Source organism: Seriola dumerili, unplaced genomic scaffold (genome assembly GCF_002260705.1).
Source record: "Seriola dumerili isolate Sdu_G_001 unplaced genomic scaffold, Sdu_1.0 BDQW01000290.1, whole genome shotgun sequence".
Taxonomy (NCBI): Eukaryota; Metazoa; Chordata; class Actinopteri; order Carangiformes; family Carangidae; genus Seriola; species Seriola dumerili.
Genome location: NW_019174545.1, coordinates 4,735,710 through 4,760,331, shown reverse-complemented (window position 1 = coordinate 4,760,331; position 24,622 = coordinate 4,735,710). Strand labels below are relative to the sequence as shown.

General features: G+C 39.5%; 1 protein-coding gene across 1 annotated transcript in view; it reads right to left on the bottom strand.

Moving 5' to 3' along the window:
• The window catches only part of oxct1 (3-oxoacid CoA-transferase 1), a 45,375-nt gene that overhangs the window by 11,680 nt on the left and 9,073 nt on the right, over window positions 1-24,622 (bottom strand). Inside the window, exons 6-13 of the mRNA XM_022757660.1 lie at window positions 24,312-24,418; window positions 23,875-23,935; window positions 10,974-11,081; window positions 10,520-10,634; window positions 9,861-9,955; window positions 9,131-9,179; window positions 8,605-8,677; window positions 7,245-7,320 (exon numbers count right to left, since the gene is read on the bottom strand). Coding sequence (XP_022613381.1) covers window positions 7,245-7,320; window positions 8,605-8,677; window positions 9,131-9,179; window positions 9,861-9,955; window positions 10,520-10,634; window positions 10,974-11,081; window positions 23,875-23,935; window positions 24,312-24,418 — 684 coding nt within the window. The remainder of the gene's footprint in view (window positions 1-7,244; window positions 7,321-8,604; window positions 8,678-9,130; window positions 9,180-9,860; window positions 9,956-10,519; window positions 10,635-10,973; window positions 11,082-23,874; window positions 23,936-24,311; window positions 24,419-24,622) is intronic.

The window sequence follows — 24,622 nt, the reverse complement described above, 5'->3', positions numbered from 1 at the left end:
AATAAGGAGTCAATACAATAATAAACATCTGGAGGAACTTACAAAATTATTGTGTTTTACCGTGGGGGGATTGAAACTTCCACTTGAACCATACTTTACCATGAATTATCAGTCATCAATTTTTGAATGAAAGCTACTTTGAAATGAAATGATGCAGCTACAATGCCTGTGTAACAAAGTAGTGACAGCAGCCAAGCATGCAAAATCAACAATTCAGCCCGTGTCAATCCGTAATTGTGTGTGTGCACATGGTAAAATGTCTCACTAATGCATGACAATGACAGTGACAATGTTATATAGGAACCACTGTCATAAAATAACATTATTGTGGAGACTTTCAGATAGTTATGGGCTCTGTGGCTTACTGAGTATTACTGTCAGCAACCTAAAAACCTAGGTTAAATGCCAAATCTCAATATGCAGAAAGTGCTAAAGGCTTGTGTTAATGGAATAAAAAAAAGGGTTAGGAAATACAATTGTAGGAAATATGAATATGATATCACGGTACCGCTGTCTCTCATTTTGGCAGAAAAAAATAATGTCAATTGCAAAGAAACGTGAGTAAGAAATGTCAAGAGAGCAGAGAAAGGAGAGCCTAACATCTGCAATGAAGCAAACCAAATCTTTTTTCACTTTACCTCTTAAATGAGCTGTTTGAATAATATGGTCAAATTAAGTGTCTGAAAACATGTCTGAAAACTCCAAAGTAGCTACCCAGTAACCTAAAGCTTTGTTTAGTGACAATTTAGTGTGGGAATTAAATAAATAAGTGTTTTCTTCAACAGTTGAAACAAAATCTATTTTTTTTTTTTTTTTTTCAAATAATGGAGCCACGGAATGCACTTTAAAAAAAATCTGAATCAATCTGAAAAGCAAGCAATCTGAAAGATTATCACTGCAACAGAACTGCCAGCTGGGTGAAAAATTGTCTGCAAGTCCTCCATTGTTCCCAATACAGAGGGTTTCCAAATAAGGAAGTCTGACATGCAGATATGGCCACAGGGAGATGGCTGCGTAACTGAATTAAAATCCCATTTGCTCATCAATCATATGAAGAGCCTGCTTTGCTTTCTGCTCGATAACCAGAGGATATATATGCCAAGTGTGGTGCATCATAAGGATACTGTGTGCCTCTGGACAGGCCTGCTGGGTGGAGAAGATATCAACAGAGAGCGGAAGGAGGGCTGGGAGAGGGAGGTGGGGAAGAGGAAGTAGGGAATAGCATAGACTGTGGATATGGGAGAGGCTGCATTTAATTTCATATACTTTACTGTTATCTTGTTGAACACCAGTTGAAAGTGGCCTACTGTAACAGCTTAGATAACATCCTTAAATTAAACCACCAAAATCGATGTTATTAAAACAGTGTACATTTTGACTTGTAACCGTCAAACACAACGTCTCCCCGTTTTTTCCCCCTCTGTGTTTTCATTTACTGCGACTCTTAAGGTGATACTCAAAAAAGGAGACTGTGTCCTTTTTCATATGATCAATTGTAATGCATTTTCTGACAGTCAAAGGGCTAGGTGGTATGTTCACAGGCCCTAGGAGGAGAACGCTGTGTGACCTAATAGTAGCAAGTCAGGATTTACAGCTGTGCCTGAGCCACACACCCTCTAATGCACTCCATCTAACAACAAGGCTGCTGTAAATCAAAGGGGGAATCTGTTTTTGAGAATTAAAACATCGGTGTTAAGTTATGATCAATAAAAGAGTCAATACAATAATAAACATCTGAAGGAACTTACAAAAGGATCGTGTTTTACTCTGGGGAGAATTAAACTTCTACTTGAGCAACATTTTAATAGTAAAAAAAATTATTGGTTGCATGTTTCTGGCAACAGAAAATGTCAGCACCAAGTGACTGGAACTGTTATCAATTTTTGAATGAAAGCTACTTTGAAATGAAATTATGCAGCTACAATGCCTGTGTTATACAGCGGTGACAGCAGCCAAGCATGCAGGATCAACAATTCAGCTTGTGTGTGCGTGTGCATGGTCAAATGTCTCACTAATGCACATAACATTGTTATATAGGAAACTGTGTCATAAAATAACATTGCCGTGGTGATGTACAGAGAGTTACGGGCTCCGTTGCTCACTGAGTATTTTTGTCAGTGACCTATATTGCTGGGAGGATTGTAATTGGCTTGCCTGTGATTTACAGCTTTGCATGTGGTTAACTGAGCCCACTTTGATCTGCTCCATGCAGCAAAAAGCTCACACTTATCATGATCTGTATGTGTTTGATGAAGAAGGAATTTATGCAATGGTGTGATGTGTACGCTAATAACCTATTCCATCCTGCTCACTAAAGTGATTTTTATTCAATCTAATCAAGCCTTAACTTTTGGTTGGCTGTCTGTTACACTTGTTTTGTCTGGATGGGCTTGGTTGCCAGGCTTGTGTAAACCTGTTCACCTGCAACCGTGGCAGCCAAGAATTGGACATTTTTTTGATTAGTTGATTCTTAATATCAGAAGATTTAGAGAATACTATTTTGCAAAATCGAGTGCTTCGTGGAGACTCTCGAAGATGAAGGTTGCCATAGTATCTGGCTTTCCACCTGTGGAACCTGAACGAAAGGACTCAAATGGAACAAATATATTGTCAGAACAATATCCACAAAAAGAGGTATCCTGTGCCTAAGTCGCTTACAAGAGCAGTGTAATTTTGTCATTTAATTAACACAGCTTTGATGACATTAACCTTGTTGGTCTCACTGAAACCCCACAGGTTTTTAATTTCCTCACCACTATGATTGTGTCCATTTGCATGCTGTAATCTTAGCACCATGGGGGGAATCAAGGACACTTAAAAGTGTGTATCTAGACACAATTCATTAGCAGGAGAACATAAAAACATGAAAATACGCTTTGAGACATCTCTCTCCTGAACTAGTAAACTATTGCTCAACTGCTCAAATAGAGACGCATTCATACATACTGTTAGGAAGAACTGTTGTATTATTACGCAACATATTACAGAAGACCTCATTCTATTCAAACGTGAAATTTCATTACAGTAAATATGAGAATTGAAAGGCACTTCTATGTTAATTTTGCAGTTATTTATTTCACTGCTTCACATTAGAGCCGGTAATGAGAAAATCTTCTTGCGCTAGTTCCCACAGATGTTACCTTTTTTCTCTAAACGCCCATTTTACTTTTTTACTGGCTTATTGAACTGTCTCTTTGAAATTAATCCTTGCCAGAGGCAGATATATAGTAGCCTACACGTATGCTAATTAAATAGGCGTTAGAGAGTATGTAAGTCATGGAACATCCATTCATATAATGGCTTTAAAAGTGAGAGATAATATGGGGGGCTGCAGGAGGCAGTATCAGTGGTGCACAACCCAGATAACACAAGACTTCTTAAGTTTGAATCCTTGCCAAGGTGAAACCTATCATAACATGTGAGAGCAGAGACAATGACACAGTCAGTCCCACTCAACCCACAAGGTTTTCTCAGAGGGCCCCCAGTAACACACAACTAAGGGTTTTGCTATTAGACATTTTATAAGGGTAAGAGTAAGCATGGGACAGCAGTGAAACTGCAGTAAAATGCTTTTATACTGTGGTTTACTGCAAATATAACACTGCTGTTCTATCTGTCCAGGATCATGGGGTTACAGGTGTCTGACATTTTTTCCAAAGCAACCTCTGCACAAAGAAGAGTCCACATCCTCTGCCTCGAGAAGGCACATTAAGAAAACAAAAATGTTGTTGCCCTTTTAGCCCTCACAAGTCAACACTGATTCACAAACTAACTGTTTCTATGACTTAGACGATGGGGATTGCTGTTCCCGAAACATGCTGCTGTAGTACTAGTGCGTAAGAAAAGCTTACTTTGACCAGCACTGGATTTCTCTTACTAGGCTTAGGGGTTGCTTGCATTTTTTTGTGTTGCCATGACAACAGAATACAATTTCCTCATTGCTGTGCAAGTGTTCACTTTCCAGTCAGTGGCAGAGACACCACAGAAAATGACCCCCTTCACAATCCAAGAGTTCCCACTTACCAACTGGCTTCCTTTCTCTCCCCCTCAAATTCTCTGACAATCTCCGCTGTCTGATACAAATGGCTCTCTATTTAATAACATAGCGACGGTTCGCCACGAGCCTTCGTTACCCAGACAACTAATGACAAGAATCAGGGTGAGACAGGACTGACAGAAAGACAATGGACAATGAGCTGAAAGTAACTGGAAAACATAACTGTGTGCAGTGTATAGCTGATGAATACAGTGTAATCTATCACATGAAAAAACATTGTTTTTTTTTCCTTGACAATAATTATACTTAAATTCCATTGAACTTGAAATTCTAATCAGAGACGCAGGAACCCTGGGAAATGTGCATTGTAATAGCTTGTAATATGTGGCAATAATGAGCAAAGGTCATATCCTCAAGCAAATTAGTTATCTTGCAGAGTTTCAGATTTTTTTTTTTTTTTTTTTAACAAAAGCTGCCAAATATTGTCAGAGCAGCTCACACACATTTTCATACATGGGAGAACAGAAAACCAGAGAGACAGCGAGAGGTTTGTGCTGCTACAAATACCTAACAGGACATCTTCAACTGATGGTAAGCTGGCAACCATGTCCAGGTAAACCTGTTTATGATACTGCAGAAAAGCCAATGAAGTTCTAAGAAAAAACCACCATGCTCTTAAGCAGCACCTTCATTAATGCTGCCATCAGGCCTTGTCATGAGCATTTGAGCTACTAACTGCATTTTAATAGTCAGTATAGCTTGAGGTATTGCAGCACTTAAGCTGCAGTTCCACTGAGCCTCCAGGAGCTTGGAATATATGTCTGATATAGTGCTTGTTTTCTGTTTGAAGTCGACGACGAGCAAACTTAATTTCATTTTAGTAAAATACACAGCTGTATTAGAGTTGACTGGATTCATTTTTTTTTACTTTGGTCAACTTGAGTCTTTCTTCATTTACAATATCTTACTTTGACTCCCCTCAGATTTGTAGGAGCAAGTGAAAACGAAAGTAGTGCCGCTCAGGCAACAAAAAATCCAAGTCAATAAAAGACAAACATAGTTCTCATTTTGAAAACAGTGTCTCGCTGGCTGTTAGAAATCTGTGAGGAGGGGAAAATGACAGGTAACATGAGTGGCTGCATCTTCTGTGAATTACTGGGTGCAGGACCCTTACATTTAGGACGGCTTGATAAAGCTCCAGCAGCTAAGTGATAAAATAGCACACCAAATCCAAAATACCATGCTTTATTCTATTACCCCTTTCCCTCCATCTATTGTTTTTCCAGATGTTTCAGGCTGAGTGGAGATGTAAAAGCATTTCAAAGCCCTCAACTGGAAAATGTTCATCTGCATTTTGCATATTAAAAGCATTCAAAATCAACATAATCACGCTGAGAGTACTGCATCCCCGACTCCTACGTAAAACATTTCCAATTTCACGCTATGTACCCATCTTTAGATAGTGAATAATTTTCATTATCACAGAAGGTGGGAAATGTAATTCTCTTCATCCATCCCTTCAAAAGAGGGGATAATGAAGATTGAAGCGTAGGTGAGGACAGAGGTATGTGTGCCTGTGTTGCTGCATCATTTTGCTGTTCAAACTGTCCAACACTAGAATGGCCAAAGAAGATAAACTCCCTGCTTCTGAACAACAGCTCCAATGCAGGCCTTCAATATCTTCATAATGTGCTTAATCAAGCACCGGTTAATTAGCAATTACCATGGGCAAACAAGTACAACTGGAGAGGTAAAGAGAAAATAAATTAGGTTGCAAAATTTAGAGATAGCCATCAACAACAGCATTGCTGTGCACATAGCTGCCTTACATGTGCTATACATACACATATACAGTATATATTATGTTTGATTATTAAGGTCTTTATATGTAAACATCTTCAGCACTCTGTGGCTGCATCCACTCGCCTGCTTAGAAGACATGCGTCTATTAAATGAGGCACTGGCTGAAACAACCTTGCATGCACACTTCAGTCAAGCAGAAAACAGCTGTGTGCTGGGGGGGGGGGGGGGGGGGGGGCCATTCTGGTTGAGCCCTCCCACACTGTGAACAGCTTTTTAATGGGTTCTTGACCTTAGTAATCACTGAGGACGACTGTGGCCACCGTGGTCTTAAGACCAATTGACCTGATGGAACACCTAGCAATAATAGGGGCCACCCATTATACTGTACCACTCGCAAACACCCCCCTACCCCTTGATCCCCTGACAAGCATATCCTGGTGCTCTTGAATAACAAAAACCAAGGCCACACTTTTGTGAATTTGTTTCATCCAAGACATCACCATGCACAACATAAAAAAACTAAAACTGTCGAAAGATAAATAATATATTTCAATTATAACCAATATTTCTTATTTCTTATAAGATCTTATGAACTTAAAATCTTAAGCAGGGAATGTAAGAAAACCTCATATAGTCATTACATACCACATCCAGGTGTTCAGAGCACACCTGAAACAATTAACCAATTTGTAAATCAACTGAAAGCTAATTTGCAACTATTCTGATAACTGCCTCATTTTCAGCCAAAAATGCTAAACACAATTTGCTGCTTTGCTTTGTTTTGTATGATAACCATCATCAGTCCCAAATCCAAAACTATTGTTTTTGGGTTTGGGACTGATGATTGGACAAAGCAAGCAATTTGAAGTTGTCCTTTTTGGCTCTAACAAACAATTTTATGTGATAGACAAAATGATCAGGCGAGAGAATAATCAGCAGATTCATCAATAATGAAGGTAACTGTTGTAGTTGAGGTACTAATTCAGAATCAGAGTTTTCCTTAACATTGTGGTTTTTGGTTGATTGCAAAGCCACGGGTCACATGCATTATCAAGTGACAGTCAAACACATAGGAAAATGTTTTAAGTGATATTGAACCAAAACAAATATCAAATATTATACACCACTGGATGTGAACATTCATGAGTTTTTGACTTCTGACAGTCAGCTGTCTAAAGATAAAGACTGAGCAGAAAATTGGATAGAAAAAGGATAGAACTAGTAAAATATCATGAAATCCAAAAGAACAGCACCACGAGCTTTGCATTACTAGAGCATGAACACCTTTCTGCCACAAACTCAAATAAAGACTATTATAAGCTTCAAAAAGCAGCAGCTGGAGCATGCCTATTGTACTGATGTTGTGTTGACTCCCAGCAGATGGAGCAGAAAAGCATGAATTTGGAAGATAGGAACACACGAGTGCCATCAAAACCAAACTCACAGGGATCATCCAGTTGGCTAGGTCTCCGTGTTTTGACACCTGCATGGCTCCCAGCATTGTCAGGTTGATGTGACCCCTGGAGAGAATGATACAACAGAGGAGGACAGCTGTCAACTTGAGATTCAATTCAACTTATGAACTCACAAGTCCACTCCAAATAAATACATGTAGTACTGCTACATTTACCCATTTTTTTTGTCATACATGACAAGACATATAATACAAACGCTTTCTAGATAATAATAAGTAAAACACTAAAATAACTATGTTTTATTTTAACAACTGTATCATCTTGCTACATTTTTTCTTCCTAAAATATCATTTGTATTTTGCATGTTTACTCTCTGGTTGGTGTGGAGGTCTTCAGATCCTTTCTAGCTGCCACATTAATTAACTCTTACATATAGATGTACAATATCAGCAGATTCTGTAGGCAACGTTGTTATTTCCACTCTCTAATAATTTGTGAGTCTTTGTCCTCAGAGAGGAATTTCTTTTCCTGTTTCTCCTGAATAAGGGGTTCAAAGTCCAAAGTGAGGTATCCTACAATGTCTCTAGAGCAGGTAGGGGGCATTGTTAGGATGCTGCAGTTGCATAGATTTACAACAGGATCTATGGCACTGTTGCCTACAGTAACACCTTATTGACTATCTTATTACCTCATTGTTTCTCCATTGCACACACACAAACACATACAGAGATGAAGAAGTGATAAAATTTTGTGATTACAAAGTACAAGTCTAAATGTAATCCCAGTCCTAGATGTACCTGGTGTGGTATTGCAGGAAACATGGCTAACAATCCACCATATGTTATGTCATGCTTCTTTGGCAACTCTGGCCCCTTAACTGTGTTTGCACATCAGCAAACACACACACACACACACACACACACACGGTTGCATTTGGTCCCCGGCAGTGGGACTAGACAGCGCTATTTATGAGCAGTATTGAATTTCCACTGGGTGGACAAACAGAACTGATGCTGCAGGGAGTGCGGGTGGGCAATCTCAGACAGCTGGCAAATCAATAAAAACCAGGGACCTTGGGAATGCTGTCTAGTTGTACTGGTGACAGTAGCCATTTATTAATATCCAGTGTCACAAATTATGGCTGTGTTCTATGGTCAAATCCTGCCTAATGGTTACAGCTGACTTATGGTGCAGGTGACAAACTATTGGATTACGGGGAAACTTGATGAGTGTGTTAACTGTTTTTTTTTCTTTTTTATATAAACTGTACTGAGAAGCTCATTGAAGTGACTCATGGTGATATCAAAAGTATTAATAAGCTGTCTACATGTAAATCCATGTAAATGTCGGGTATATCTATCTTTCAGTCAGCAAGTTTTCAGAGCTTACCCACGGATCATGGCAAATGACTCATCACTGGAGAAATAAGCAGCCCCAGGGAGCACTGTGACGGTCTCCTTTCCTACAGAACACAGACTTGACATGTTTGATTTATTTTTGGCAAAAGAGAATATTGGTATTAATTTATCATAGCAGTAATACATTACATATAAACATAATTACAAATCAGGTAAATGAAATGAAAAAAGACATTAAATAGAGACATAAAAATAAACAAATAGATGACTAGAAAAGAATCTGCATTCATTAAGATCTGATGTGAAAGAGAAACCAGAGGTGTCAAACGATAATAGGTTAATATCACTTTAAATGTGAATCTGAACAAAATGTTAAATGATCATTATATTGTATTTAGCATTCATGGAAAAAAAAAAAAAAAAAAAAGTGTCTGCACAGCGTAGGATTTCAGTAAAAAGGTCTCTTCATCCATCCAGAATTTAGTTAGACAAATTTTTCCACATTTTATATATAATTACATTTACCATTGGGAGCTAATTATTAGGGTAACCCTCACCAGCGTTAATCAGGTCCGCATCCACCGCATCCTCAGTGGGGTACGGGCCCTAAACCAAGAGAAATGAAGACAAATATGAATGTGCACAGAGGCGGGCAGCCACACATGCCACACTCACACATGTCACTCAGCCTGACCGGCCATGATCTTTCAAAGGAGAGACAGACACAATCACATTTCTCTGATTAGATGAGACATTGATTTTCTCTGTGTTCAACAAAGGGAGCAATCCCTTTTGGAGACATGAGGAGAGGGGAGGGGAGGAGAGGAGAGAGGAGAGGAGAGGAGAGAGCCGTACCTCTGTATAACTGACACTCATAATTAAAAGAAATTTTGACAAATAAGGCATTAGCGTAGGCGCTTACATTCTCCTGTCAACACAACTGATTGGAAAGTCATTCGATAGCAGCAGCCTTTGTTGAAGGCTCAGCCAGCAAATAATGATTGTGAGAAAGAAAAATGGAAGAGAAAGTGTCAAACTGCCACAATCTGTTACATAACAAACTCAGCACATTTCAAATGAGGGCCCCAACTAGCAATGATACAGCTCAAATAAATGGCTATTCATTTTGCGACATGCTCAGAGCACAATTCAGACTAAGGACGTTTACTGCTGCTTAAAATGACTGTCTACACAAAGGACAGAAAATATGCTGCTCGTTAGCTTGTTTAGTTGAGATTCAAAGCTCTGGAAAGTGAGGGGGAAGAAAACTCTCTGCAGGCGTCTTACCAGTCCCAAAATTCCATTTTCACTTTGAAGATGTACAGTGATGTCTGGTTTTATGAAGTTGCTCGCCAACATGGGGATACCTATACCAAGGTTTGCTGATTAGCTCTTAGTTAAAGATAGTAACTATTTCATTTGTACTTATGCAATGAAAATCATCTGTATACAATGCACAGCCTCCTCTTAAACCACCTTGGACGCATCAGTCATGTTGTCAAGTTGTGTGAACGAGCTCAAAACATCTGGACTGTGGGGGACGCACAAACCCGCCAAACTTTATAGTCAGTATAAACATTGTCAGCACACCAAAACTGTCATGTTGAATGATAGGAGAATGTGAATAAGTCCACAAATCACTGAACTGTTACTCACTAAGGCTGCTTTCTTGAGGAAGGATGAATGCTATCACAAAGACATGAACATTCTAAAATAAAAACAAATAAAAAGAATTTGCATAATTTGCCAATGCAATCATCTACTGCAAAGGCAACAATTATTCATTATGCTGTAAAAGAAAGAAGGCCAGTGCACAGCTTTCATTCTTCTTTGGCTACTGGCCAACACCTGGTCTTGTTTTACTTGCGGTAATAAAAAGGGAGACATCAAGAGCACAAACTTATATGATTTGTTAATTCACTGCTTGTATTCTTTTCAAAGGATACCGTACATCCCATCCTCAAACTCCAGAGCAGCCCGGCGAATGATCCTTTCCCGAACAATATCCGAGTCCTTCTTTGGTTTGGGCTTCTGTTCCTGGCTTTTCCTTACTGTGCGTTTCTGGAACCATGCAAGGATACAGTATAAAAGAGGAAAAGACAGCATCCTGAGAGACTGTTTCTAGCTGAGTACAAGGACACATATAAATAAGAACCAATAGTTTCTGAACAGTGGAATGTGAAATGTGAAAACTCTGTTAAAATTACTCAGTCAGAGCAGATCAGGATTAATCATGTATCATTTAAAAAAAATTCAACTAATTGGGTAATGGAACATGACTTACAATAAAGTGACATCCACATAGCGACATAGTCCAGAAGCTATAGAAAGAATGGACACAACAAGCTGTTTCATGCCTTTTATGTATAAATGCAAACCCTGAGAGGCCTTGTTTTGTACCTCAATCCTTTTCTCGTAGCTGGCTCCCTTGACAACCTTGTGGACATAGATGCTGGGTATGTGGATGTCCTCTTCAGCAAAGGTCCCAACGTCCACCACCTCCTCCACCTACACAGAGACGCAGAGTGATAAACTCCACCTTCGCCTGTAAAATGTCTCACAACCCTTGAGATTAAAGTTCAGATAAGGACACCATGCACTGATGTCATTGCGTGACCAGGAAATAACCTCTGCCTACGCAGCTATGAAATATAACAGATTAACTGATGAAACCCAGCTGATTCTTTTTTGCCTCTCTGCAGGCTAATCTCAAGGAATTACATTAGGTCATTTTTAAAGGTTCATTCCCAAAGAACACTGATGGGGATGCACAAGCGGACATTTAATCTTCAATTATGATTTCACAGGTTTAAAAATTCTGCCCATTTCATGACTTTCACAGCGAAGGCAGGGTAAATATTTGTGGGAGAGGGTGTTAAATCTATTCTTTTCGCAACTCCACTGAGTCCAGCTTGGCTGACTGAAAACAGAAGAGGATCATCCAACACTCCAAGCCCCAGGGACGTAGCTTGATCCTTGGATGAAAGGCGATGGAGAGTAGGGATGTGTGGAGGAGATTGCATTGGTGTTGGGAGGACTTTGGTCAAACCAAACACAGAGGTCAAAACAAACTTAGACTTTTTACTCCTCTATGTTGAGAACAATGTACAGCTACACGTTTTTTTTTATCTTTATGTCTATTCCACAGGCTCTGCCTCAAGACTCCCTGAGGTTTACATTTTAGCTCGACTTATTCTCACAATCTCAGTGGCGCTGGACTCTTTCGTCGTCTATATATACCCTCACAACACTTTAATTACTCGCATTTAATATGGCGACATGATAAAGGTATGTGTCTCAGATATTAAACAGACCATATATTCCTGGCTCTGAGACAGAAGTGCATCACCTTTGTGTAGAAAGTGTCCAGCAGCAGAGGAAGAGTGTACATAAGCTTTTATTCCTGTCTGACTAACAAGACACAGATGGAAATGGCTATTGATTTAAGCAGAGTTAGGTCAACATGACTGGGATAGAGATCCCACCACGAGCGCACCTGCTCCCTCCTCCTCCTCAGGTAACATTACAAACTGCTATCAACTGAGCCTACAGCCTCCACTATACAGGTGTTCAGAAGAGCTGTGCAGCATGTGTGGGCTCCACTCATTCCTGCGGGACCATTTTTAGCCTGCTCAAGCTCCTAAAATTGATACAGTGCATTCAGAAAGCACTCACACTCCTTCACTTCTTTCACCCTTTGTTATGCAGCCTTATGCTAAAGAAAAAAAAAAGTTCCCCTCATCAATCTGCACTCAATAATCCATAACAACAAAGTCAAAACAAAATTTTTGATTTTTTTTTTTTACAAATTGATTTAAAAAGGAAAAACTGATATATCACACTGACATAAATATTTACACCCTTTACTCAGGACTTAGTTGAAGCACCTTGTCTTGGGTCGTCTTGGGTATAACAGGACAAGCTTTATAAACCTAGATTTGGGGATTTTCTGCCATTCTTCTCTGCAGATCATCTCAGGCTCAGTGGACAGCCATTTTCAGGTCTGTTGGGATGGTATTGGGTAGTTGATGCAGTGATGCGAGCGGTGCCTGGTTTCCCTTCAGACATGACACTAAGAATTGATGCCAAACAGTTCAATCTTGGTTTAATCAGACCAGAGAATGTTGTTTCTCACAGTCTGAGAGTCCTTTAGGAGTTTCTTTTTTTTTTTCCTTCTTCGCAAAGTCCAAGCAGCTTTAAAGTGTCTTCCACTGAGCAGAGGCTTCTGTCTGGCCACTCTGCCATAGAGCCCTGATAGGTGGAGTGCTGCAGTGATGGTTGTCCTTCTGGGAGTTTCTCCCTTCTTCTGCCTAAATCGCTCTGTTTGGCCGTGGAGCCAGCTCTGGGAAGAGTTCTGATAGTTCCAAACTTCTTACATTTGAGAATTATGGAGGTCCCTGTGCTCTCAGGAATTTTCAAAGCAGTACAAATTGTTTTGTAGCCCTCGCCAGATCTGTGCCTCGACACAATCCTGTCTCTGAGCTCTGCAGGCAGTTCCTTCCACCTCACGGCTTGGTTTTTGCCCTGAATTTAAACAACTGTAGCATGAGGCTGCAACATAACAAAATGTGAAAAAAGTGAAGGGGTCTGAACACTTTCTGAATGCACTGTATATCATGTTTACAGTAGCCTGTTATTAAACACAGTGGTCCCTGGGATTTTGAGTAAACATAAGAATCAAACTAAACTGGGAAGTGATCAACAGCAAGCAGAGAGAACTTGTTTTTCCTTTATCACACTGAAGACGCCCTAGCAGGGAGGAGGTGCAATTTCTTTTTTCCTGAAGAATCTTCAAGGGGGAAAAGCCCTCGAGATGACACAAAATTAAAAGGAAAAGAGTTATCATCACATCGCTGGGGACTAAAAGGGGATTTACCCATGACAACATAATTCTCGCCCTCTCCTCTACTTTTCTGTGCTTCACTCCTGTGTGGCTCAGAGTGTAACCTACTTATTCCATTTACATGAGGGGCAAGCAGCCGTTCAGAGCAAATTGAATTGAATCTCTCTTTATCTCCACTTCCTCCCTCAGCACTCAGCGCTGACTGAGAGGAGTCAATGGCTAAGAGTGGATCCCATCTTAGCGTTGTCATGGATACGCAGGCTTTGGTCTGTGGTGAGCTAGGGCCACTGAGGACCGTAAAGTGATTTTAGACTCTTTTTCTGGTTCTCTAAGGTTGGGTTATGGTAAATCTCTGACGCTCCACACTGAAAATGAGGCCATGCAGGATGAGATTGGTAGCGCAAGAGAACTGATACAGCAGTCCCACACATCCACCCACAGCTTTCTCTGGGGGCTTGATCTGTCTTTTGTGAGAGTGATGATTTCCATAGACGTCTTCATCAAGCAAGACTGCACGCATCACATTATAAAACCGTAACAGTAATAAAATAGGGAAGACTCGGGGCAAGAGAATCACTACAAATATTTGGTGGCATGAATTTCAAGACTTCAGATGAATGAACTTAATTAACAGTGTTAACCCCTAATTGTGAAAAAAAACCCCAAAAAAACAAAAAAAACAGAAAAAACAGAAATCACACCTCAGAGACTCAGAGATGGTTTCTCCATGTCCGTCTGTTGGTCTCTTACACACATGCAAACAAACCATGTATTCAGCTCAGTTTTCAATTAGCCTTCCAAAGCTAAGTCACAGCACAATAACAAGCTCATACAATTTAAATGTGCTGTGTACATAAAAAAGCCTCGGTTCCTTTCATCTAGGTGATGTGTCCCGGCTGCACCGGTGCTCAGATGTAGTTCAGACGGGAGGTTGAACGGACGAGGAGGGATAAAGCATTAAAACATAATAATAAAAAACACACAAGAATAACACATAGACACGCACGCAAATGAGCAGGTGTGTGGAGCAAGGGAACAGGCACACGCATAGGCACACACACATTGATATTCCCGTATCTGTAGAACAATTTTCACATCAATGAGAGCAGAGCGAGGCATGAAGTGAGCTGGCAGGAGGATAGAGGGAACCAAAGTGCCCTCTGGGGACACAACAAGCCTTTTTTCGAGAGTGTCTGCTTTTTTTAGGCCGTGAGCTTTGTCAAATATTGTTAATCTCAAACTGATTGGTACACAATGCTACCACATTCCTAGAATAAACCACCAACAACCAAAACAAAATCAAAACAGTGCTACATTTACAGTTTGGCCACATTTTTAAGAATAGACAGTTGTTTATGTTTTCCATTCATTTTAGTGATTAGCATGACTGAGTAAAGGTATTCATTTGAGTTGATTGCACTCCTGTTGATCATCTGGGTTACATTCCAGTCGCCAAATTAACAAGCAGGAGTTGGAGTATATGACGGTATAATTCTGTCTGGTCCAACAAAATGTTAGGAAGTGAATGGCCTCTAGAAACTAAAATATTTATTACATCCTCAATTACAAAAGGTACTGAACTGAATCAATGAATAACATCGTTGAATTTACACGCAACAGTGATGGGTGCAAAACTGTGACCGACACTGCACAACTATCCTAAAACTGGTGATGAAGTAGAATTTGGCTTTTAGAGTCATCCAAAACTAATTTTTCCTCTGATAATCATTGACAACCATGGTACATTTAATGAAAATCAGGTCATTCATCAGTATCTTGTGCACACAAAATATCAACATCCAGTTGGCAGGATGACATAAAATTTACTGAGCAAATTTTTTCTCCCTTGAGAACTGACCCCTTTCCTTTTAGGACACTTTTGTCAAATATTGTATGCAAGTGGAAATCTGTCCTGATGGTTGTGCTAAAGTTAAAGTCTGAGCCTCACTGAAATTAAAAGGAATTTTCTACGAGGGGACATGAACGTCTACAGCAAATTCAATGGCAATCTGGAAAGTAGTTGTTTGGTTATCTTATTTTGGATCACATTTCCACCCTTAGGCTCAACTAGTGGGGCAAAAACTTTACTCAGACAGAGTTGAAACATTTACTAAACTGACCAAAAAGACCTTAATAAAACTGCGTCAGCTCAGACTGCAAATTTATCAATCTCAAGTTTCGATTTTTAATTTCAAACCAGATTAATATAACGCCTTGATTAACTAGGATATTACAGACAAGCTTCAGTAGCTAATACTTTAATTATAGAGTTACCTGATCTTATAATCCATCATGTCTTTATTTTGTTTGGGTGTATGCGTGTTTGCCCGCATACTGAAATGCGACAGCCAGGAGGAGGAGATGGTGTAGCTACAGGCGACAGAGCATGAGGATGACAGCGACACCCCACTCTCATTACCCTGTGTATTTATAGCCTCTCCATCTTCCTCCCAGTGCATGTGCATGTGTGTTTGTGTGCGTGTGCATGTATGTATGTGTGTGTGTGTGTGTGTGTGTGTGAGAGTGTGGGCACTTGGCCATGCTCTGCTGCCACTTTCGGGGCTCAGCTCCGGCTTTATCCTCTAACCCAGAATACTGACAACATGAGCAATCTGTTTCCTCTCAGTGGAAGCTTGCCTCATCTATGACAGCCTTTATGGTATCCACAAAATGGGAGACAGCCAACCAGTGCAAACCCTAACAAAATTACAGGAACTAAAAATACATTTTGTTCAAATCACGCATACTGCACACCAAAGCAGTCGGAATGGACAACTTCACGCCCAGCTCAAATGGTAGTGTTTACATTTCAAAGAACACACAAGCCTCTGTGAAGTGTGCTTCAGATTCAGATGATAGGCAGTCTTCGGGGAACTTTGAAATGGCAAATTTGCATATTATATGTTCTGACTATAAGTTCAAACACAGTTTGTGCATATGTTCAGCAGATCTGTAGTCCCTTTCCACTCCCTTTCAACATCCCTCTCTGTCTGCTTTTCTGTCTCTCTGTTCAACCTTAGCCCCAGAGTGCATCATCAGCTTTAGCATCAATCATAAGAGTCAATGTCAGTATGGCACTTGAATATAAGTCTGTTCCAACCTGTCTTAAGTCCTCGACAAGTCAATGTCAGCCTAAGTGACGTAATGTTGCATTTCAGATTAGACATGACCAAAATACTCAGTATTTTCTGTAATGCTCAGGAAGAGTTGGAGCAATGCTTTGGTAGCAATTACTGGTATTGCAGTTGGGCAAATACTGCCATCAATGACCTTAAAAATTTAAGCTGTAAGATACACTGGTTTTAAAATATCAAATCAGCTTTTCTATTCAGCTCAACGTGAAATCATACATTCAAATGTTCATGTAAATTCATGCAGGAAAGACTTGACCTGAGCAGCTATATTCAGTCAACTACTTTAATCTGATGTAAATATGAATTTTATGTTTATTATGTGCACAAATGAATTCAGTAGTGCTTTAATAAGCATGGACAGAAAAACTTTCAGTTTAGTTTCAGAAAACTGACACACAAATGTAAATATCATCTGGTCTTTTATCTCTGAGATCTTTCTTGACCAAATCTTAACAGTTGGCTTACTAGATATACTTCATGGGTTCATTCATGAACCTACCTCTTGGGTTGTGTGTGCGTCTTTTAAGGCTACAATAAATTTATCTTATTGGCCTCGATCACTTCGAAGGTTGCCAATTCATGAATTGATGTATGGTCTCACATCTCAAGAGAGTCTACTAAATGGATGTATAAGTACAATATAAATGTTATCAGTGTCATTGTGATGTATTTTTTTCCCATACATGCATACAAATGAGCATACACACACTTTTTGTGGGTAAAAAAAGAAATGATGTCAGAGGCTTTTAATGTCCATCTGTCCATTGATATTACAGCAATTTACTGTGGTAGCCAAGCCAGCCCTGCAATTACCACCATTTGCTCTGGAAAGGTTTCATCTCAAAGTCAAAATAGAGGCACTATATCGAGAACATGGTTAACTTTGTTTTGTACATACTATAGTATGTAAAAAATGAGAACTCTGTGGTGAGCAATGCCGCTGTAGAGATACTTGTCATCTTTACTATATACTGTACCATGCAATACTATATACAAAACCATATCCCCCTCTGAATCCTATGATACCTATTAAACTAAGGCTACCCATCACTTTTGTAACACTGGGGTAATGAACCAAAGAAGGGATGGAAAGGGAATCACCTAGACCAGTGGTTCTCAGGGTGGGGTCCGAGGACCCCCAAGGTTCCTTAAAGGGGTTCCTGGGGGTCTCCAGCAAAAAGGGGAATCATTTATTTTCACTATAGTTCCATCCGTAAGTAACACAATGACAGAACATATGACTATTTTGTCATGAGTTTCAAATACTTTGTCTGATAAAACATCTAAAAGCAAAACTTTTTTTTTTTTTTTTTAAGATGGGGGATCCTGGGACAAAATCTTATAAAACAGGGGTCCATGGTCTAATCTGTATCAGTTTACGGGTCCTTGATGTGAAAACGTTTGAGGACCACTAACCTAGACCATGTCTGCACCCACAACACCCTACAAATTGTGCAAAATACAAACAGAAATTATGACATTCATTGCACACAAAAGCTAATTCATAAACCTCTTTATGCGGGAAATGATGGGGAAAATTAGTGGATTTGTAATTATTTGCCAACAGTAGCTTGAGTAATGGAGTTAGTCAAGGGCATAAGTCAAGAACAAGGCGAGAAAACTCAACAAGGCGTGGAAAACATTGGCTGGAATAAATAACTGAAGTTCTAGCAGTGAGCAAACAAAGCATTATGTAGCAGAGAAAAGACTAAATGTTTCATGCTAACACCTATCAACCCAATGCCAAACATTGGAGTAAAGAAACATAGAACATTACCTGCACCAACAATAGCTCAAGCCCAAATATTTTTTTTTTGCAAATGTGTTGTTTTTTTTTTGTTGCAATAGTAATCACATCTAAGGCACAATACAATACACTGTTTAAGCCTTTGCCACTATCTTTGTTTCAACGAATGCAAATGGAAGGCTGATGCTGAAACCCCTCAGGATACTAAGTCATTTATATCCAATTAGACCTCCAGCCTGGTCAAAAGAACAAAACACACTTATAAATACATTCATTCAGTTCATGCATGACTAGTTGGGTTGTGCACACTAACACCCACACAACTACATTGCATTGCCAGAGTAACAGAATACAGTTGAGTCATTTACTGCGACTGATGGTCAAAACAACAGAAACCACTGCTTTTATTCAGTCTCTGTTGTAATGTATCCCACAATGCACTGGGGCCTTTCACTGTACCTGCGATAAGGGAATAACTGGACCAGCTGGATACCGTGGAACACTCAACAATTGAATAGCTGGCTTTGGTTGCCTAGCAACCGTGGCAGGAGCTGGTGATGATCTGGTAATTTTCAAAGTGCTTTTGTGTTATCTCTCGTTTTCTGACACCCCTCCTGCCTGGTATATTTATGTATCAGAACTGGGAAAGGGATGACAATGATTCACCAGTGTTCACTGACCTGACCACTATCAGCAGCAGTGATGACTAAATTTAATGTTAATAACAGGACATGTACTGCATAACCATAACATGATAGAATATATCGTAGATTATAAGAGTGTTAATCCATTTATCTTGAACATGGTAGATGTGGAGTGGAGTTGGCTGGTGACAATTGCTCCCCTACTGGAAGATCAATTAAATTTGCTTTCCAGAATTGCCATTAATGCCTCACAAAAGTGGTGTCACCAGGTTACATTTCTAGGCATCTGTTCCTCTCAGGGATATTTAATGCATTACATACACATTCACTGAGCATGAAGTGAAGGAGATCAAAAATTCACAATTCTAATTAAAATGGATCCTTTGATGACTGACAGTTAAAGATGTAAAGTATATAAATATTTCAATTTAATGTGCCCTTTCAAAGAATAAAGACTGTGTCATCTCAGCCTGCTGAGTTAAGATTTCAAGTCCAGGTAATTCAAACAATGATTTGAGTGGGTTGGCTAAACAAAATGTTATTCAACAGGCTAATGGGAACCAGCTTTAGTGAAGTGTCGAGGGGAAAGTTTCCAGTTGGTTCCAGCTGGTTTCCAGTTTTTATGGAACTCGCTTTGACAGACTTTGATGTGGTGATATTCTATTGCTTAATAAAAAACAAAGTCAGGAAACATACTCATACTGAAAAGGAGATTTAGGGGTCTCCTTGACTCTGGATAAGGGACTTAATTTCAAAATAGATTAAGTATCTTGAAGATAGGAATTAAACTAATGTAATGTGGATTGAATCCAAGCAGTGCCAAAAACTCTAGGTCCTAGAATGGCCTATTGACGCTGGCTACAAAAGAGAGTCAATCCCCACAGACTCTTATGTTAAAATTCCCCACTTAACAGCAGAAATAAACATGTTTGCAGCCTGGTACAAAAAACAGTTTTAGTCTCTATAGTAATTTCACCATTCATAACAAATGTACAGGGAGGGGGTAAATTTTTATATAACTCATCTTTTAAAGTTTCATTAAGGCTTAAAATTATACACAATTGAGGGTGTGGTCACTTTGAATGACAGGTGGATTCTGTCACAGTTGGATAGCTGCTAACTGTCTGCTGGACGTCACCTCAGCTAATTCGAGTCAGTGAACATGACAAATGGCTTGTTGTTGATTAATTGATTAACAGAACATGAGTAAGTCTGTGCTCCTGTGTTTTGAGGTGAATGAAATTCTAGTATTATTTTATTTATACGTTAGCATGAATTAGCAGGTATCTGTGTCTGTGCTCACCTAGCTTGTTAGCTTAGCTTGCTTAACTAGGCAATTCCTAGCCAGCAATGAATTAGCCTTGGGTTAGCCTTTAAGCAAGACAGTTATCAAACTGGCATTCACCAGAGTCTCAGCACCACCTCACCTCTTTTCTCATTTTTGAATTAGCAGGGGGTTAGGTGGTCAAGCACTGCCAAGATGGTGATGGCGGAGCAGCCCACTCTGAGCTTCAAAACCACTTAACAGAAACCTATGGGTGACATGATGGAGGCTACATCCATCTTTATCTTTGTGCTGTCTAAGTTGCTGCCCTTTGACTGAAACAGAGCTGTGAATCATCTTTATTTTGCTCAATTTTCCCTAGTATTGTCATTTTCCCACAGTATCCTGACATTTTTTTTCTTTTCATAAGGAGCTCAAATTGTTCCAGGGCATGGCCCCGGAACAATTTGATTCTACCTGGATGTGTAAAGGCTACAGAGAAAGAAATTTAGTCAAGCGGACAAGCAGTTCACTGTGCAACATGTTCCTCTAAGACCTTGCTCCACATTGGCCTGAGCTGCCAAGCTGAGAGTTAAATAAATAGCTTCAAAAACACCTGACCCTGTCTGTTGGTTCCTTTCCCTGCCTTAACCTGCACCCAAACGACAGGATCAATATTGACAGGACATCACCGGATTTATGACTTGAGCGTGGACTGAATCCCAGAGACGCATTTATTTTCAGAGACGGTAATTGCCTCAGTATCAGGGATAAAAGGTTCTTAATGGGTGCTACAATACAGGCTTATAACTTTATTGCCACCAATAAGTAGGCTTGTCAGAGATAAAGTTCATATGTTACCTGCACTGGCATAAAATAGGCATATTCAGACAGCTATAATGGGATTCCAAGTATTCCAAGTACTTAGACACACACCTACTGAATTTTAGTCTGAATATGCACTTGAAATACAAAAATTTTTTAATTTAATATTTATTTTGAATTAGGAGCCATGTTTATTTAATATTTAATAGAATGAATTTGAAATCGATGAATATTAATGGGGAAGAAAACAAATTTTTCATGTCATACTTTCAAAATGGGAATACAAACATTAATAACCACAGAATGTGGGAAAGACAGTTTTGAAATATATTGAATTCCAATGCAACATTTGAAAATCCTGTCTGCTATCATCCGTTAGCCTGCAGCACAACCTACAATGAATGCCCCACTGGATGGAAACATTTAGTTGAAATGTGGATGACAAGTTTTTGAACGCACTATTTGTTATTAGGACATGACAGTCAAGCAGTGAAATGCAAAATCTTCAAATACTAGGCTGAAACTGACACAGTTATTTGACACAGTCTGGTTTTAGCCCTGGCAGGGAACATCAAATTACATTTAAATTGGATTCATTTAGGTTCAGATGCAAATGCAGAGCTTTCCTTTCCCAGAATAAGATAATTTCTGTCAGGTTGTGGAGTGTGTTTTGGGTGAGGTTAATTGATTGGGATGCAACATTAATTTTTTTCATAAATGGGTCATTTGTAAGAAGATTTCTTTAGGCTATACACCTAAGCTTGGTACCCCACTTAAAAAGGCTGCATACACACTGTGTCCTTGTTTCAATAATTAAGTCAAGCAATTATTTCTGAATCTCTGAGAGGCTGTTTGTGTTCAGAACGTTCCTCAGACCTTGTTACCTAAAGTATGTCAGGTGTATCCTGGAAGCTTGTGATACTGTGGGATCTATCGCTTTCAACTTGTCATATCATTCCTCCTCTCTATTTCCTATCATTCCTTCCACCTTCCGCTATATGGAAGTAGAAATGCCACAAAAGCCTGGAAATTGAAAAAAGAAAAAAAAAGAAAAAAAACGCATCACATCTATCTGTCAGTCCAAATGAAGCCCGGGTCTCTATCCCCTTTAAACGATTGTTTTATCCTCTGCACTCATCAAAAACACCTTGAGCAGATGACTCGGCTGCAGAAAGGTTGAAGCAGACAGTTCAATATTAAATCCAACCAATTATGCTTGCATCTCATAACGCAGCTTTCTAAGCAGAGCTGTATTATCATTCATGTCACTTGCGTCTACATCACAACTCCAGCAGACGTCACACAGACACATTTCTTGGTCGCATCACTGCCGTCAGAGCGATTAGTCTCATTATCCTTGTAGGAAAAAAACAGGGCAATTTCTATTGTACCAGAGTGCTGATTCTCCATAATTCATGATATCCATCCTTGGTATCATGGTCGCTGTCACCAGACATGCACAGGGTTAGGCTTAGTGCCAAATAGTTGAATTTAGTGGTTCTTTCATTTGGGACATGTGCAGAATGCGGTTGTCTTAAAACTCATTAATACCTGTTCTACTTACCGCTATAAACCAAATTTTAGTGATCAATCGACCATAAAGCCCCCACAACAGCCCTACAGTGAAAAAAATTACTCTCCCCATTTGGTCGCAGACATTTCTAATCAACAACAGACTAAATCTCAAGTCCAGTCACCGTGGAATAATTGGAAATGTGCTTTGTGGAACTCTCTTAGATTTATGAGAGACCCCTCGCTACTGATTTATTTTCAGACAGCGCCTACGTTTTATGGTTTTCACACGCACAGTTTTTCTCCCTGCTGCTCTCTGAATCAAACGGTGTCTATATGGGAGGTGTGAAGCTGTTTGTGTGTTGGAAGGGTGGAGAGAGGGAGATGAAGACACACACACACACACACACACACACACACACACAGGAAACGGGATGAGCTATCACATTTCTACACTGTCAAATGCTAGATAAGTGAGTAACCAGACAGACTGAATGAAACTAGGTACGACACAGACAGCCCAGAGATGGCAGGACATGCTCACTCTGTTTCTGGTCATACAAATGGAGGTTAAGACTTTAAAAACTAAACTAAACTAAAAAGTCTATTAATAATATCTGGGATCTAAGAGTTATATTCAGAGGAATATAAACTATTCCCAATTCAAGGTGATCTTTTCAGCCCTCAGCCATAGCAAGAGGCCTGTCTCACATTTCTGCTCCCGACTTTGAGTGTAAGAAAAAAGAAAGGAATATCTTATTTTCCCCACAGTGTCCTCTGAGAGTGGTTGGATAGCATCTATTTGAAAAGATGACGATGTTTTCTTTTGCTCTACCGGCTGCAGGATTACTGCTTTTGTGTGCACGGTTTCAAATCTCAAATGGCTGTTTTCTTTACCCTACTTTCTTCTATAGTCAACAGTTAAACATGACTTAAATATTGTTTTTCTACAGGGTATCGTAGATGTATGTGGTGGGGTGATTTGGTTGACACACAATTTCATTCTAGACCAGTTCTGGGAAGTGCTGGAGTTTAACAATGGTTTTAATTTAGGATATTTTTATCATGATATATGGATATGTGTTCTCAAAGTTAAGTTGTTATTGTGTTTGATTGTTGACTTTCATATTATTTATGTTTTTGCCTCAAGGGTCCTTTTCAGCTGTTTGGGCGCCGGAGCAGCTAAATTCCTCGAAAATGAGTCTACATAATGCATGAAAACCATTAAAAGAAAGCTGAAGCGTAGGTTTTGAGATGGTGACTGTGCAGATACATTTGTGTGAAAAGATATGTTCCAGACAGACATTAAAAGCATGTGATTGTGTTGCATACCTCAACTATAGTGGTTTTGGCTGCCTTGCACATGGGCTGATTGAAGTTCCTGGCTGTTTTCCTGACAGAGATGAGAAAGACAGATGTGATGTTGAAACAAATTTGAGGTAAGGGAAAAATTCAACCAAAACAACTCAAAAACTCTCAACGTGATATCCAATGTCACAGTATAAGCTGGGAGTTTACTGGAGGACAGTGCTCTCTTGTGGAGAAAGACTTTACTACACCTACTAACTTCCCTTATTCACATACACCAAGCACATGCTGATTGTTGTGCAAACACAACCAAGGTGATTAAGCTGAATCCTTTACAACATAAATAATGGCATTGCCATGATACAACATGTCTGTTCTAATGATGTGTGATCTGTACAGATATTCCTGTTTAGTGCAACATGATCAAAACTCTTTATTTGCATTGTGACTTCGGCAGTTACCTGAAAATAATGTTTCCAGCCCTGTCGGACTTCCATGCTTTGATCAATGCAAAGTCTCCGGTGATGGCCTTTTCCATGATGTAGTGCCTGCCATTGAACTCTTGCACCTGTGCACAGTGACAGCACAGTTCAAGTCTACGTTGCACTGAACACAGTCAAGGCTGAACAAGGTGACCTGTTTTCATGTTCACTTGGCCTAAATACTTGAGTCCAGACCTAGATTAGTCATTACTGCACACAAGAAATTCAAAAGCACTATGAACATTCATGGAAACACATCAGCCTTGTGTGTTACTGTTATTTTTGTAAAC